Genomic DNA, 15,836 nt, shown 5'->3' with positions numbered 1-15,836 from the left:
ATGTATGTGCAGTTGTTTCTGCTGCATTTCAAAAGATATTAACACATCCAACTTTAAGACTATATCAGAGGCCATTTGTCTCAAAAGAGTTTGTCCCTATATGTAAATTTAGTAATGCACCGACCAACAAACCAACCATCCATGGACACTAATAATAATTGTTTGTCATTCTGATGTGTGTTGTATGTCTGGGATTATATCCTTTGTAATGTTGTTTTAATGTATTTATTAAATTTTAAAGTTATCGTATGCCTGTAGTATATTTCCCAGGAATGAGGTTGTGCTTTATAAATATGGTGCAACAATCTTGTTTGTCTGGTGCTAAATATTCTCAACTGGATCGTGTCATGGGAATAATCAATTTATCCACACATATTCTTTCGTTGTCAGCAGCTTGCTGGACAATGGCAGAATGAGAGGAACAGTTGTGAGTTCAGTATATAAACATTGATAAGAACATAAACCACATGGGTTAGCTTTTTCAGAAACATTCCGAAATGTTTTTACATTATAACAGAATGATGGTGACTATTTAAACAATTTAGATGATGTGTGAGTTTGATTCGTAAATTTTACCAGACCAGTCTGTTGTAATTTCCTGTTCATATCCTGTTCTGCACAAACGCTGCAGTCTGATGTCTAACATAGGACAAGCCTAAAAAAAGGCTGAATATTCAGTTGAAACTTTTATAAATCTAAAATGTTTTTTCTTATTCTTGTTCTCGTTCTATATATGTTCCATTAACAAATGAACCATTCAACAAAGCAGCATACTGTATACAATTAAATAAAACAAGCAACGCTTTTGTATTCAGAATTCTAAAACTTTAATACTTGTTTGTTGTCTAAAACACTAGAATATTCTGGTCTCTAGATGGCTCGAGCCCCTCAACGAAAGTCTGAGCATGTTTTAAGACATCATCCATGCCCACAGCACAAACAAATGCCACAGTCCTTATCAAGCTCCACTAAACATATATCAGTGTAAGTATACGATTCACTTCTTTTCTCCAAATAAAACCTTGTAAGAAAGGCTGAAGAAATTATTTATAAATCTTTTAACATCCCTGAAGCGCCATGTGTCCATCACAGTCAAATATTACTAGGATGCATCCATCTGACAGTTGGCAGAATAAATGAAAGAAGCATTTATATTGCGCTTTATTGTGTATTGCTGTACACCCAAAGCGCTTTACAATCATATGAGGGGGGTCTCTCCTAAATCACCAGTGTGTAGCATCCACAGTACAATTGCGCTAATTCAGGGGGGATTATTAGAGGTCCATGATTGACAAAGTGTTAAAGTATGTAAATTTAAGTAACAGGAATCTGGCCAGGACAAATGACAAAGATTAACAGAAACACATAAAGAGACACATAAGCAGAAATGAGAAAGTGGCTGTACGGAAACCTTGAGCAAGGCCAATTTATTAAATCAGGCTCGAAGTTTGCTATGCGACATGACATCTAGGAAGAAAATTGGTTGGCAGCATAACACCGTGAGTTACCTTTAGTGGCAATGAAAGTAAAATGCATTTCTTGTCAAGGACAATACCAATGGAATTTAAGAGAAATCCTTGTGTATTTTAAAAAACGTAAGTTGAATATATGATTAAGATATCTAATGTCTTGATATTTCCTTCTATGCACTTAAGTTGACGACAAACTGACAGCACAAGATGAGCTCATGAGCGTAACATAAGTCAAACGAACTGCTGCATTGGGCTATATCACATATTAGGTTTATAATAGATCAGTAGCAAACCCTCAGGGCCCTCTAGGCCACCTAGTTCACCAACCATCTCTTAAAGCATTTTTGTTGGGTGTTGCGTGTTATTTTGATGATAAATGTCTTCTTGTGCTGTTCTGCATTTCAAGTCTGGAGTAGCATTTTAAAAGTCTCATGGTAAGCGTGATGGTATAACGATGTATGCACACTTTTATGGTAAAGCACAGTAAGGTAAACTAAGGTTAAGTGTGTGGGTTTAGTGTCCAAGAACACCTGATTCCTTTGTAGGTCGTAAGATCTTCGTACGGATCACGCAGTCTTGGGTATTTCAGCAAGAAATTGTGTGTTTTAGTCCCGGTTTCCTTGTTTGTCCTATTGAAAGCAGCCATTTTCCTGATTGTTTTACCACTCAAGGGAGTGTGTCCCGGCTTGTTCACATGGGGCCCGCATTCATTGCAGGTTAGCAAGGATCAGAAATGTTAAATCTGTTTTAATAAATCTAACCCTTTGCACTAGAGGTTCATTCACAGTATAGTCGCATATGTCTATGACAATAACCGTGATTTTAAAAACCATGATTATCAATTGTGTTAATACTACACATATGAAAATATTGCACCTGTTTCAATTTCGTCTCAATCGTTACAAAATCTTGCTTTCTGTGTCCCTACAGTCATACTCATGATTCATTGGCCCTGAAATAATATAATACTAAAATAAACAAAATTAAAGCGCTATTTGCGTGGTAGCATTATTTGTTTTTAATCCGATGTTGTCTCAGGCTGAGTTTCTGCATATGATACAAATCTACGTTTAATATCTCATCATCTTGGGTAGAGATACGGTTACTAATAAGTACAATTATACAATATGATGTAAAAAGTTAGACATTCCTGTTTCACAATGACGGCAAAGAATCAATCAACAGATCGCTCAGAAACGCCAGCGCTGCAGAAATGAGTCCCATTGTTAAAGTGTATGGGACAGTACCTGATGAGCGATCCCATTTAACAATCTGCCCCAGTGGAACACATCTACAATACATTGTATGAACACATTTAACCCTAATGTCAGCCCAAATTATAGCAGGACAAAAAGAGGCAGTAAATCTGTCACATGTCCAGTCCTTTGGCGACTTCACTAAATCAGTCTGTGTATGAATGTACACGCGAAATGGTTTCGCTAAAGTGTTTGAAAGGGGGGTAGCTGCCTCCAAACATATTTCTGCAATTGTTTTAGTAACCACATCTGCGATAAAACATCATGATAGTACGCTTCAGTGTTTAGATGTTAGTATGACAACACGAGAACAGGAAATCACAAGAACACCGTGAACACCATGAGCCTTCTCACATAAAGTAAATCTGTTGCATCTGTGTTCCCACAAAAAAAGTGAAAAGGATGTTTTTTTGTACTCCCTGATGGACTTAGGAACGGTTCTGCCAAGCATTGTATTGTGCAGAATCACATCTAGGCAAAGCTCTCCGTGGCTTGAGTTACTTCACACCACACGTCATTTTATTTTCCACTAGCTGCAAACAGACAACCCTCCCCAAGCGTCCTCTCTAAAGTTCAGCCAAAATGAAGGGGCGTGATTCAACTGCACAAAACTCTGAGACACATCTAAAGTCATCAAGAAACACACAAGAGCTGCTTTGAAGGAACATCTGATGTTTTCAGTTTTGAGGGGTGATGATGCTTGAACCTGAAACTTAAAGATCATTCTGGAAGGACTTAAAACTGAAAGTTACTTTAAACTGTGGACTTTCTTTCGTAGTATCAATATCGGACGGAGGCTTCTTGTTGAATTGCTATTTTGGGGTATTTTTGAGAATTTTCATTCTATCACAATGAGGCTTGTGTTTCTGCTGCTTCTGGGTGAGTCAAATTTCTCGCTCATTTTACGCTTCATGTTTCCACTGATGATTGAACAGTATATGTAACAGATGTCTGTGCAGTTTGGGGAACTCACATGGCGGTTCTGCCAACAATTGCATGTTTGTTGCCGTTTCAAAGGCAGCTTCACAAAACAGAGAACTGTGAGAGGAAACTGCACAGATAGGAAAGTATGATGTCAGAATGGGACCGTTTCTGCACCAGGGCCCACGAGGTCTAGAAATCTGGGAAACACCAGCTGAATGGGAATGATACTGTATAGAGAAAGAACAGAACAACCATTGTTTACTCAAAAAGATCTGTATATTTACATCTTTAAACATTTTCACTCGCTGCTTCACACAAATAACTGTAAAACATCTTTGAAGATGTGAAATGTGTTCAGTGTTAAACATGGATTGTGTTTTCCACACAGTTACAATCCACAACAAAGAACCTTTCAGGAACCATCTTTTTTTAAATGTTTCTAATGGTCTTAAAAATCCTTTCACCTTCAGGTGTTTGTCGACAAAATATAACTGTGCCAACATATTCATTTCATTCATTAGAATTCAACAATTTGTATACATTTTTTTAATCGGTGACCAAATAATGAGTCAAATGCAGCCAATAAAAGCCCTGAATAGATAAAAAGTCTTTCAATTCAAAAAGCTTCCAATTTTAAAACTTCAAGACGCTGGATGTTATCATGGCCAGAGAATGATTTAGCAAATTTGATCCAAACAATGTTAACTTGCAAAAATATATCATGATTCTGACTTCTTTTGATTTAAGTCACCGAATAGTTCCCACAGTTACCAATGTGTTATTTAATGGTTTTGATCAGATTACGTCTAAAAGGTACGTAAAATATCTACTAAAGAAAGTGTTTCCAAACTTTTGTACCGTTTTGTATCGGAAACACTATTTATTTATATTTTATCCACCTATTTTAACCCATGAAAACCATGACATAACACATTTGTAACTGTAGGAAATATGTTTTGACTAAAAGCATCTCAAAGGAATCAAAACCAAAATCAAAATGTTTGTTTTCCAGTGAATTAAATAAATATGCTGGAATAATTATATTTTTGTTGACAAAAGTAATTCTAAACATTTAAGCATACACCTGAAGACGAAAAGATTTTTAAGTGTTTCCAAACTTTAAGATGGTAGTCTACATTTAGTCCTTAAGTGAAGAGAATAGTGAGGTTACTGAAATGGCCGTACAATAAGACTTCAACAGGCTTTACAGGTTCAATATGTGGTACTGCTGGAAAATAAGTAAGATGCAAATAATACAAATAACTTAGATTGAAGTTAATTGGCTTTGATTATGACGATGGAAAAATGATTTTCGGAAACAGAATCAGGAAATCCAAGGTGTTTCATGTCTCCACACAGCTGAGATGGACAGGACATTTGTGGGTTGAGAAATGAGAGAAATGGAAATTAAATACTTGCTCTCAGTTCAAAATTGTGTATCATGACTGTAATGCATTACATTGGTACGTCCTATATAGTACATGACAAAGCATTTTAAAATGTGACCCGACTTAGGCCCTAATATGCTAAAAATTGTTGTTACACCACAATTTAGCCACAAGGAATATATTCATTGGGACCTGTATCACTTACACTTGAAAACAGACACATGGTTGTCATTTGGCAGCTCCTCATCTCCTATGGCAGATAGGAAACTGTCTATCCAATGCATGCTGAGAAAACTCAGTGGAAGACCATTCATCCCAGTATCTCTTGCCCGTAGTGGGTTTTTATTGCATTCTGAGATTTAGGACATGTGTGTGTAGCACAGTGTGGCTGTTTAAAGTGTCACTGTTGTTTTGGTGACTGTCTGTGGTCAGAACGTGTTGGTCTGCCCATCCACTCGGGGTTAAATCCACAAACTACAACTTTCCACTCTGCCCCACCCAAAGCACAATGAGCGGAAGAAGACTGTTGAATTGAATCTTCATTTATTTGATTCTCTTTTCCATGTTGTGTGCTGGAAGGAAATATATAGACATTACGAACGCTAACCATGTAGAATGCTGACCCAATTGCCCTTTAACAGTCTGATCTTTAACATTAGGACAGGCTAACTGTAATAAAGTTCGTAAGAAGGGAAGGAAGGAGGCGGGAAACGGCGAACATTCAAACACGAAAACTTTAATTAAATAAACAATAAACACTGAACACGGAAGTAACCGACAGCCACCTCACGGTAGACTGCCGGCCATAAAACATACACAAACTAAACACAGTTTCAGGCCCGGTCCTCTCTCGTCAACAGTCCTGCCGAACATCCATTTAAGCTCCCAATCTCCTCCGTGATAAGATGCGGGACCGGTGCGCGCACAGCTGCTTGCACTTATCACTCACGCCACCGGCCCCGCGTCACGGCTCTCGTCCCGCCTTCCTCACCACACTAACATTGGTGACTTTGTGATTTACATGAAAACAAATCTAAAATATCAATGTTGATTTTATTCTTTTAAAGTTCTGGCAACTTAAATGTGCAATGAACATTGTGATGTTTGTTCGTATCATTTTTCTGTCAGCTCTGACAGAAAGTGCCCTGGTGCCATCCTGTCCCCCTGGATACCTGCAGACGAAAAAACAAAGGTGTGAAGGTACGAGCTAAAACACACGTGCTAACATACAAAAATATGAATCATACAGTGTCTCCTCAAGAATCACACAAGCACTATTTTGTTCATTTGCTACAATCTTGATGTCTTGTATTGCTATAGATGAGAATGAGTGTAAGTTTGATGATCCAATTTGTGGAGATGATGCAGATTGCTTTAACACTGTAGGCAGCTACTACTGTCAATGTCGTAAAGGCTTTCATCCACCTGGCAACTTTACAGCCCAGGATTTAATAACATGCAAAGGTAAGACAGTCTGTAATGTACTGATGTGTTACATGTGACATCTGTGTAGCAGAGACACCCGAGCCTCACTTTTGCCTATTTCAGAAATCAATGAATCTTTGGAGAACAGCACCGATTGTGGTCCTAACACAGACAGTATAGATTCTGTGGGAAGTTATGCATGTGTGTGTAAAGCGGGCTACAGTTCCAGCAATGGAGCAGAGGTGTTTATCAAGGGACAAGGGGTTAAGTGTTTAGGTAAGAAACAACCACAGGCTACTGTTTTTTTGCTTTTTATTGTAGAGCATTGCTCATCATTTACGTTTTATGTTGACATGTTTTTGTTTCCCATCTACCACAGATATAGATGAGTGTAAAGAATCTGATTCGTGTGGAAAAAATGCATTATGTCATAAAACCCCTGGAGATCACTATTGTACATGTGCTCCAGGCTTCAGACTAAAGTCAGGACAAACTAACTTCACTTATGCCACTTCAGAGAGCTGTGAGAGTAAGTCCATTACAACTGCAATGTATAAAAATCTTTGATTTCACATATAAAAGGAGTTTTGAGAATAATCCAGTCTGACATGTTGATTCATTTCATTGAAGGTTTGTGTGACATTGATCCGTCTATCTGTGGAGAAGGATCCTGCAAAATTGGCAAAGAAGGCCACGAATGTGTGTGCAAGTCGGGATTCACCAACTATGGACACAAAGAAACGAAATGCACAGGTTATTGTCTAAATAACACTTTCATCCTTAATCACTGTTTATTTTAAAAGGAGACTTGGAGCGAGAGCACACGTGTTTGCACCACAAGGCAGCATTCATTGATCAGTATTTGACAGCCTGTCACAATTTGCTCATTTCATAGAAACGAATGTGTAATATCACGAATCCCACACATCCCCATACCGCAACCCATTGCCTGTGACTTCTCTCATAAATATAAAGTTTTTGTAATAAACTCCAAAACATGACCGTGTTTGGAATACAAAAACAAGTCCTGTGAATGACTCTGTAGCTCTTCCTGCCTTGCAAACACTGGAATTCCTTCAGGAAATCTTATTTTGTCTCATTGTATTCATATTTAATCCTTGTGTTTTCTTTGCAGAACTCATGTGTAATAACTTTATCAGATATGCATCCCAGGTACTGTATGATTTAGGATCACTTAAATCTTTACTGAATACGACACTTCATGAGTCATCCGATGACTCGTGTTTTTGTCTTCTTTGTGCAGGCACCTCCTGAGTTAACAGAAATTCTCTCATTAAGTACCAACAGCTGTTTGTTACTAAACGAAACCAACTCTGTAAATAAGAATCAAGTGGATGGCAAGAGTCTTTTACAGGTTATACTTTGTTTATTTTTTCACGTACGAAAATTGTTTGAAAAACTGAAAAAACATGGTTTCACTACTGCTAAAACAAAACACGGTCACTGCAGTAAAACCAATGGAAATCAAAATGCCAAAAAAACACGGTTACTACACTTTCACCACAAACGCAAAACATGGTTAAGGATTGTCATTTTATTTCAGAGATGCAGTTGTATAAGTTTGTATCATTTTCCCCATAGAGATGTGAGGATGTTAAATATTATACCTCAGGTTTATACAACAACAAAAAAACAGATATACACATGAACTTCCTTCTGAATATATTTCCTTTTCATTCAATTTCTCTTCAGGCATTTCTGGATGCTCTAGATAAACTGCTTAGTGGCAGTTTCCTAGATGACAACCGTAAAGTTTCCTCACTCTTCGGTATAGTGGAGATAATGCTAAAACTGATTGGAGCTCTGCTAAACAACGACCAAACAAGGAGATCGGCCATCAAGACTGGTAATGCATTTATTATATTCTCTACAAGATATCAACTAGGCTCTCAGATGGAGGTGAAGCTGGTGTGCTTGTACCCCATCAACACCGCTTGCAACTTCATTTTAGATTTTAATTTATAGGATTGTATGCGATCAATGTAGTTTTTTAGTGTAACTTATTCTTTGACTTGACTTTTGCCTTGCAGAGGTGGAGCTGTTGATAAAGAGGGGTGTTTTTTCTCCACCTGAGGGTCCTCTCATTATGTCCACAGAAAGAACGCAGTTTAACTCTCATTGGGAAACAGCAACAGGAAAAACATACCCTGGTAAATAAATGAAGTTCAGCAGTGAATTTTAAAAAGAGCATTAACTTTTTTCTGGTGTCAATGTCTTTACATTGGATGTCTTGCCCTGATCAGCGTTATTTTTCCTTTAGTAGGCCACTGAGGTTTAAATCTTGCGTTTCTGGGTCTTGAGACTTTCTGTTCAGTCTGTTTAAAGACTCACAAACTGAAGTTTACTGTTTACTTTTATGTTCTTCTGTGAACAGGTTTTACGACGGCAGCTCTCCTAGGCTACAAAAGTCTTGAAACATCACTCAACAACTATTTTGACCACCTAAAGAAAGAAAACAGCTCTTTTGACCACGTAAAGAAAGAAAACAGCTATTTGCAGCACCTACAGAAAGAAAACGTACATTACAAGGTCAATTCAAAAATAGTTACTGCCACTGTTAGTAACGCAGAGACCAACCAGCTGGAGAAACCGATAACTCTTACATTCTCTCACTTGCAGGTAATTTACCACAGTTGACTACGTAAATTACCAGTCAAACATCAAAAACTCACTACACTGATCTTAAGGCATTCACGTAAATAAATGTTTTATCAAAAATATCTTCCTTTTAAATAGCAGCCTACTTGGAAACTCGTCATGCTGGTTAAATTATTATTTGGGATTTTCTTTCGGGTGGGGTCATTGGCAAATTGGTAAACAAAATGCAATTTTACAGAATTTTCCACGTAAAATGTAAAAGAAATGCCCCAGCTGCTTCCCAGCTGGAATTTTGTTTGATTTTGAAATACAGTTAAAAACGATTAACAAGACAACCTTGTATCCCATCATTTTACAGAAAACAATATTTTACGGTACGTTTCTGTATCTCCAGTTTTCCGGGAGTGTTTTTACAGATTTTTTACAGTGTTGGGAAGGATTCAACAGATAGTTAATACAGTATGTGTTAAATGTCCACTTAATGTTGTTCAAATGTGGTGTTTTTTTTCTTTCCTCCAGCACCTGAACGAGAGCCACATCTGTGTATTTTGGGATCCTAAATTAAACGGCGGTGCATGGTCCACCCATGGCTGTACTAAAGTAAACTCCAATGATTTTGAAACCGTCTGCTCCTGTACACATCTCAGCACCTTTGCTGTGCTGATGGCGCTCTATGACGTTGGGGTTTGTATCTCTAATGGATGTTGGTAGCCTAGCAAACAGAAAAGGTCCACTATAACATCACCTGAATGGCAACGAATATTCTGGCTTTAAACATTAGGGGGACTTTAAGGGAGATGTTTACACGAACTTCAGTGAGATGATTTGGAGGACCTTTAAAGGGCTTGTTCCCTAAAAAAATGACAATTCTGTCATAATTTATGACTGCCCTTGAAAATAATGCAGACCTGTACACAGTGCCGCTGCTAGCCATTTTGGTGCCCTAAGTATAATTGCATTATGATGCTCCCTTTGCCGTCACACACCAACCCAATTGGTTCCAAATATCTTTCTCTGTGTTCATCAGAACAAAGAAGTTCACACAGGTTTGGAAGAAAGTGAAGGTGAGTCAATGATGACAGAATTTTCATTTCGTGTGAACCGTTCCTTTAAGGTCAACCTAAAATCAAATGAAAATAATTGAAATTATAAATAAATAGTAAAAATATAGTAAATTATATTCTCAACCGTTTTGAGAGGTTTATGGAAGTTTGAATATTTTTCAATGTTGCAGATGTGAGATGTTGACGAAGAGTGTATGCTTGTATCTCTCTGCCTCACAGGATATATATGCGCTGCGTCTCATCACAAATGTGGGACTGTCATTGTCTCTGATCTGCCTCCTCATCTGCATCGGGACATTTTATCTGGTGCGCTCCATCCAGAGCACACGTAACACCATCCATCTGCACCTCTGTATCACTCTCTTCATCGCATTCTTTATCTTCTTTGTGGGCATCACACGCACAGAGAACAAGGTAAACCATCGGCCTCATTCATACTCTGCTACTGATTCATCCTGATGCATGGTTTTGGTTAACTTGTTTGAGGAAGTTATGGTGAACATCTCTCATGTTAACCTCTTCACCCCTCGCTGTGGGTCAGGTGGGCTGTGCGATTGTCGCAGGAGCGCTGCAATATTTCTTTCTGGCTGCGTTCTGCTGGATGTGTCTGGAGGGGGTGCAGCTCTTCCGTATGGTGGTTTTGGTGTTCAACACGACTGTGAGACACATCTATCTAGTCGCTGCTGGTTATGGAGTCCCCGCTGTTATTGTTGCTGTTTCAGCAATAGTGAATCCAAACGGATACGGCACCGCACACCAGTACGTTTGACAACAACAATATGTAAATCAGTCAGAGTGATAACCTAAGTTTGTTTGTGATGTTAAGATGTGTATTTCTATCTTCAGCTGTTGGCTCAATATTAAAGATGGCTTCATCTGGAGCTTTTATGTGCCTGTCTGTGTCATAATTATAGTAAGTATGTTGGACACATAACACTGTATACAAAATGGGCACAAAAAGGCCCTGAAAGTGAAAAATACTTTTAAGTCAGCTGAATAAGTTTGGATTTAGTGAAAAGGGGCATGGCAACACTATTTGTCTGTATGCTGTTTGTGTCATAAGGGAATATGGGAAGGACCTTGATAGTTCCGCCACAACTCACCTTCTAAGGGGGAGGAGCCACTCAATATGCCCCGTCCTAACTTTGTTTCAGTGGAACGTATTAAATACACTGAACAAAGCTGTGTATTTCAAGACACTTCAATGAGTCTTTGAGCTTAAACTGCAGATCATTTAACTAACTCTTATGTTGATGCTGTCACACTGAAATATGCAACTCCAAAAACCCTGAAAGGTGACCTAGTAATAATTTAAGAAAAAATAAAAATAATGAAAATGGAGATAGAAGGTTTCAACCCAACAGCAACAATATGCTATTTTGTTTACTGTATAATGTTTTAAAGTGAGAGAAAAATCTCTCTGTACTGTAAATCAAAGAAAATTATTTTTGTTTTAGGTTGATGTATTCTTCTTCCTGATAACTATTTGGAAATTGGCAGAGAAATTCTCCTCTCTCAACCCAGAATTAAACAATTTGCGCAAAATCAGGTGAGAAATGATTTTAAACTTGTATAGAGGACTGCGACTCTATACAAGTGTTTTATTTGTAAATTATTTTATTAAATGTATTATTATGAGCACTGGTACATCCACCCCATGTGTGTGGCTTGCTTGTAAGTATCTGTGTGTTACAGTCTGTCAATGTGCTGCCTTTTAGTTTTAAACACCTCTGTCTCTCCCTACAGGACGTTTACCATGACTGCCATCGCCCAGCTGTGTGTCCTTGGCATCATGTGGGTGTTTGGCTGTTTTCAGTTTGATCAGGGCACACTGGCCATGTCATACATCTTCACTATATTGGGCAGCCTGCAGGGGGTGCTGATGTTCATCCTGCACTGCTGGCTCTCAAAACAAGTAAATACACAGTTGAGCTAGAAAAATGATGAGTTAACAACTTTTTTAAAATGTATATTGAACTTGAGACAGCTCAAAATGAACACTGAACAATAGATAGCAACAAAAGTGAGAAAAAAGTGAGCTTTTAGAAGCACATTTCCATTTTAATCTCGCTTATAAATCAGCATGAATTCTCATTTACATGCACTAATAAAAATGGTAAATAAGGAAATGTGTAGCAGCTACAAAACTAAATGGTGAATTATTGTGATTTCTAGAAATGCGTTTTTCTTGTTTTATTTGAAGATTAAAATCAATAGTACAAACATACTCTCTAAACCCTTAACCTTTGTCTCTTTCATGACAGGTGAGAGAGGAGTATACGACATTCCTGTCTAGGGTCTGTGCACCACACAAAAAGAAATATTCAGAATTCAACTCTCAACAAACAAGCAAAAGCGAGGTAAAATCACTCGTGAAACCTGTTCTGTCTCTCAGAAATACACTCCCATTTTGTCTGTGGTTTCCCGATAGATGTGTGTTATATGTGTCGTGTCTACATTGATACATGGAGGACATTAAACTTGTTGCTTTGACATCATTACCAGTCGGAGCACAAATTGAAGTATAGTCACAACAATAACACGATCGTCATAAATCCCATTCCAATCCCATAATCCAATTAGTATTTCTAATTAATATGTGTGATTCTAAAATGTTTCAATGATCGCTGGAGCATTTCAGTCGGACTGAACTGTCGGTCTTTCTGTAATAACTAGTTGTGACTGTGAATATAAATGAGCCGGGGATTTGTCTGACTGTGTTTGTGCTCTTTTCCAGACGTCCAAAAGCGTTCAGAACACAGGTGAATCCAGCATTTAAAAGCTTCAGTTTAATTTCAATTTGCTTTCTGTGGAAATATATGTTGTTTTATATACATGTTAATGTAATGTCATATTTTCTATGTCAAAATCAAAGAGATCTTATTGATTTTTTTTATTTTAATTTATTTTCTATTTATGTGACCAATGTATGATACTGTAAAAGATTCACCTAGAACAAAAATGCACAGTTACAGTCATGCCAAGCACTTTAGAGAACAATTTAACTTTCCCAAAGAAAAAGAATAAGAGCAGTTTTTAACTATTGTTTCAATGTATTTAAGAAAATGAAACATAAAATGAATTGCCCCTAATGTAAAAATTACTCCATATATTACATATGCACATCAAAATGTCTGTACAAGTTATGTTAGACATAAAATTGCTGGTTTATCACAGCTATGTGTATCTTATGCTGTGTTTTACAGTGACAACTTGAGGTGTAATATTGAACACGATAACTCCAAATACGGACGCGAAGGTGTTGCCAGTATAGATAACTTTTTTTGCATCATATCTGTGTGTATATATATATGTGCGTTTTATTCGTATTGAAAGAAAATTCTGCTGTCATATTGAAGCCATTCTGCGATTTTCTTTTCATGAAGAGTTCCTTTAAATCAGCTTGAAAGGGAATGGTGCTCACGCATGGGTTTGATAAATGGGGAACTGATACAGATTAAATGTAATATTGAATATTTTCTTTTTGTGTACACGTCTTACCAAATAAATGTGTACATGATGGATGATTTGGAACGTGATGAAGAATTGCCTCGCACAAGTTATCAAAATGTATACTTTTCCATCATTTTATCTAATGAGATATCAGCTTTGCATATTAAAGTGTTTATTTAGAACCTCTGCATGTCTGAGATATCTTTGTCTCTTTGAATGTGATGCTTATTAATGCTGGATCGCGCTTAATATGCAAGCTTCATTTGCAACAGAAATTTCACGCAGTGCTGTTGTAATTTCCGCTGAATCGAATATAATGTCAGAGGTGAAACAGGAAAATATCAGCCAACAGAAGAGGACTTTATATTTCACTACTCATTACGCACAATCTAAGATTGAAAACAAAGTTAAGAGCTTGCTTTGACAATTGCTTAGAGTCAAGCAAGTGGATATAGTACTTTCTAAAACAGTCCTATAACATTTCATCTAGAAGGTTTTGTGAGAATATATCTTGTGATTGGTTCAGTAGACTGATTCATTTTGGACACGTCTCTCATCACACTTACTTTAGACTGCCAGCTCACAAGCTGAAACATCTCTTTTGCGGTAGATTTAGTACTGCGACGGTGTCACTGTTGAATAACAATGACAGAGACTCTGAAAAGGTTTATGGTATAGTGTTTTGTTTGCAGAAGTTCAAGAATCCTTCACATGATTGGAATCCAGCCATCTCCCCCAACATTCAGAAAAGTGCCCAACAATTTTGAGAAATGTCTAAGTGGTTCTTTGTCCATGCAATGGAAGTCAATGGGTGCCAGTGAGAAAAGTCATAAAGAAAGTCATAAAGGTTTGAAATAGGGGCGAGCAAATGAAAATGATAAATTTTTGGGTGAACTGCTAACTCTTCGTTGAAAGGATATTAGCTAGCTAGCAAATGTGGAGTGCATACTGTCAAATCACACTTCTTGTTAAGAGCTCTTTTCTTAACATGTCTTGAACAAGCCTATATACATTATTATAACGTCCGGCGTGCAACGACTAAACCACGACCCTTAACCCCACCTTATTCGTATTGGCCACCTAAAACACATGTTATTTAATCTCTATGAGACGTACTCAGTTTCATTTTACACCTTGGTGTGTCATGGTTCTGCCTCATCATGTCATGTCTTTCTCGGTCTAGTGGCAGGATCATGACAGAGCCTGTTGTGTGTTTTCTCCGGTCTCGTATTTGGCCCCGCCCCTCTTGTTTCCTCTTTTAGCTTTCCTTCCTTGTTTCATTCCTGACACCTGTGTCACACCATAGTTTGCCCAGCAGAGGGAGACTGAGAACACAAGACCTTCCACAGCTTCTGCTTAATTAACTGCTTGTTAAGTTGATCACCTGTGCATAGTTAGTTAATGTATATTTAAAGACATCCGATTGCTTGTATCTTTGCTCAGTCTTGAAGTTATCTGGCCTTGCCTATTGTTTTGTGTTTTCCTGTTTTTTGAGCTAATTGGAAAAGTCTTTGTTCAGAGCATTTGATCAGCTTCTCGTTACATTAAGTAAAGATCATCTGTTTTCCTTCTAACCTGCTTCGTGTGGTTATCTGCCTGTTGGGTTCACACAGCACCATAAAACAGTGGTTATATCCTTGGGTTTTCCAGCAACACACTCTGGGTTCATATCCCGGGTGTGACAACCTGTGCCTTAGTTCCCCAAGTTTTTGTTTTAATTCTTGTTTTAGTTTTCCACATTGTAAAGTTCAGTGTTTTTGCATGCGCGTGGGTACTTTTCCCTGAACTGTTCCTGACAAAATGGTGTGTACTTTGGTATTTACACCAGGGTGCAAAATAAACACAACAATTAAAAACAGCTGAATGCCAAGAGAAACCATCTGCGTTTTGTTATTATTATTAATACAGGTGAGTGTAGTTTTGGGATACTTCACCTTTGAGGTGCATCATTGCCAGTTTAACTGTACGCTATTCATCATCACATCTCCGTAGCTGTTTGGGTTGAAGTTAAATTTGGCAGTGAACACAGTGTTGATGGCTTCAGTCTCAAAGTCCGGGTCACTTTGACTTTCTATTCAGCAGTTCGGAGGAACCGTGTCATTTATGATAAATTTAAACTACCATTCCAGTATAATAGAAGAAAATGTTCTCCTGCTCCGTGAGTAGAAAGAAACAGGACATGGATAAGGATGTGCTTTAGCAGTCAGTAGACATTAAAGACTTAATTCGCTACAG

At 37.7% G+C, this 15,836-nt stretch overlaps 1 protein-coding gene across 3 annotated transcripts; it reads left to right on the top strand.

The window, feature by feature from the left end:
- Positions 1-3,303: 3,303 nt before the first annotated feature.
- Positions 3,304-13,787, top strand: adgre5a (adhesion G protein-coupled receptor E5a). Of its 3 annotated transcripts, XM_079456091.1 has the most exons (19): positions 3,304-3,607; positions 6,169-6,240; positions 6,361-6,504; positions 6,589-6,741; positions 6,845-6,994; positions 7,096-7,218; positions 7,601-7,638; positions 7,730-7,840; positions 8,179-8,332; positions 8,517-8,636; positions 8,861-9,105; positions 9,604-9,768; positions 10,368-10,562; positions 10,690-10,907; positions 10,995-11,061; positions 11,606-11,697; positions 11,895-12,063; positions 12,413-12,508; positions 12,886-13,787. In XM_079456091.1, exons 1-19 carry the CDS (start codon positions 3,580-3,582, stop codon positions 12,925-12,927), a joined length of 2,382 nt encoding a protein of 793 aa, XP_079312217.1. In that variant the 5' UTR covers positions 3,304-3,579; the 3' UTR covers positions 12,928-13,787. The 3 variants fall into 3 exon arrangements, with proteins under 3 accessions (XP_079312217.1, XP_079312218.1, XP_079312216.1); XM_079456092.1 differs by lacking the exon at positions 3,304-3,607 and having other exon boundaries at positions 6,022-6,240; positions 6,427-6,504; XM_079456090.1 differs by lacking the exon at positions 3,304-3,607 and having other exon boundaries at positions 6,022-6,240.
- The last annotated feature ends 2,049 nt before the right edge of the window (positions 13,788-15,836 follow it).

The sequence above is a fragment of the Barbatula barbatula genome (assembly GCF_947034865.1).
Source record: "Barbatula barbatula genome assembly, chromosome: 5".
Lineage (NCBI taxonomy): Eukaryota > Metazoa > Chordata > Actinopteri > Cypriniformes > Nemacheilidae > Barbatula > Barbatula barbatula.
The sequence above is the reverse complement of the archived record's forward strand: the minus strand, read 5'-3'. Positions and strand labels throughout refer to the sequence as shown.

What these genes read in the sequence shown, in the direction of transcription:
- adgre5a (XM_079456090.1), top strand. Translation starts at nt 6,129, where the DNA reads ATGAACATTGTGATGTTTGTTCGTATCATTTTTCTGTCAGCTCTGACA. An exon ending in CAAAGAAACGAAATGCACAG is followed by an intron (nt 7,219 to 7,600) that starts GTTATTGTCTAA and finishes TTTTCTTTGCAG; the next exon opens with AACTCATGTGTAATAACTTT. An exon ending in ATGGCAAGAGTCTTTTACAG is followed by an intron (nt 7,841 to 8,178) that starts GTTATACTTTGT and finishes ATTTCTCTTCAG; the next exon opens with GCATTTCTGGATGCTCTAGA.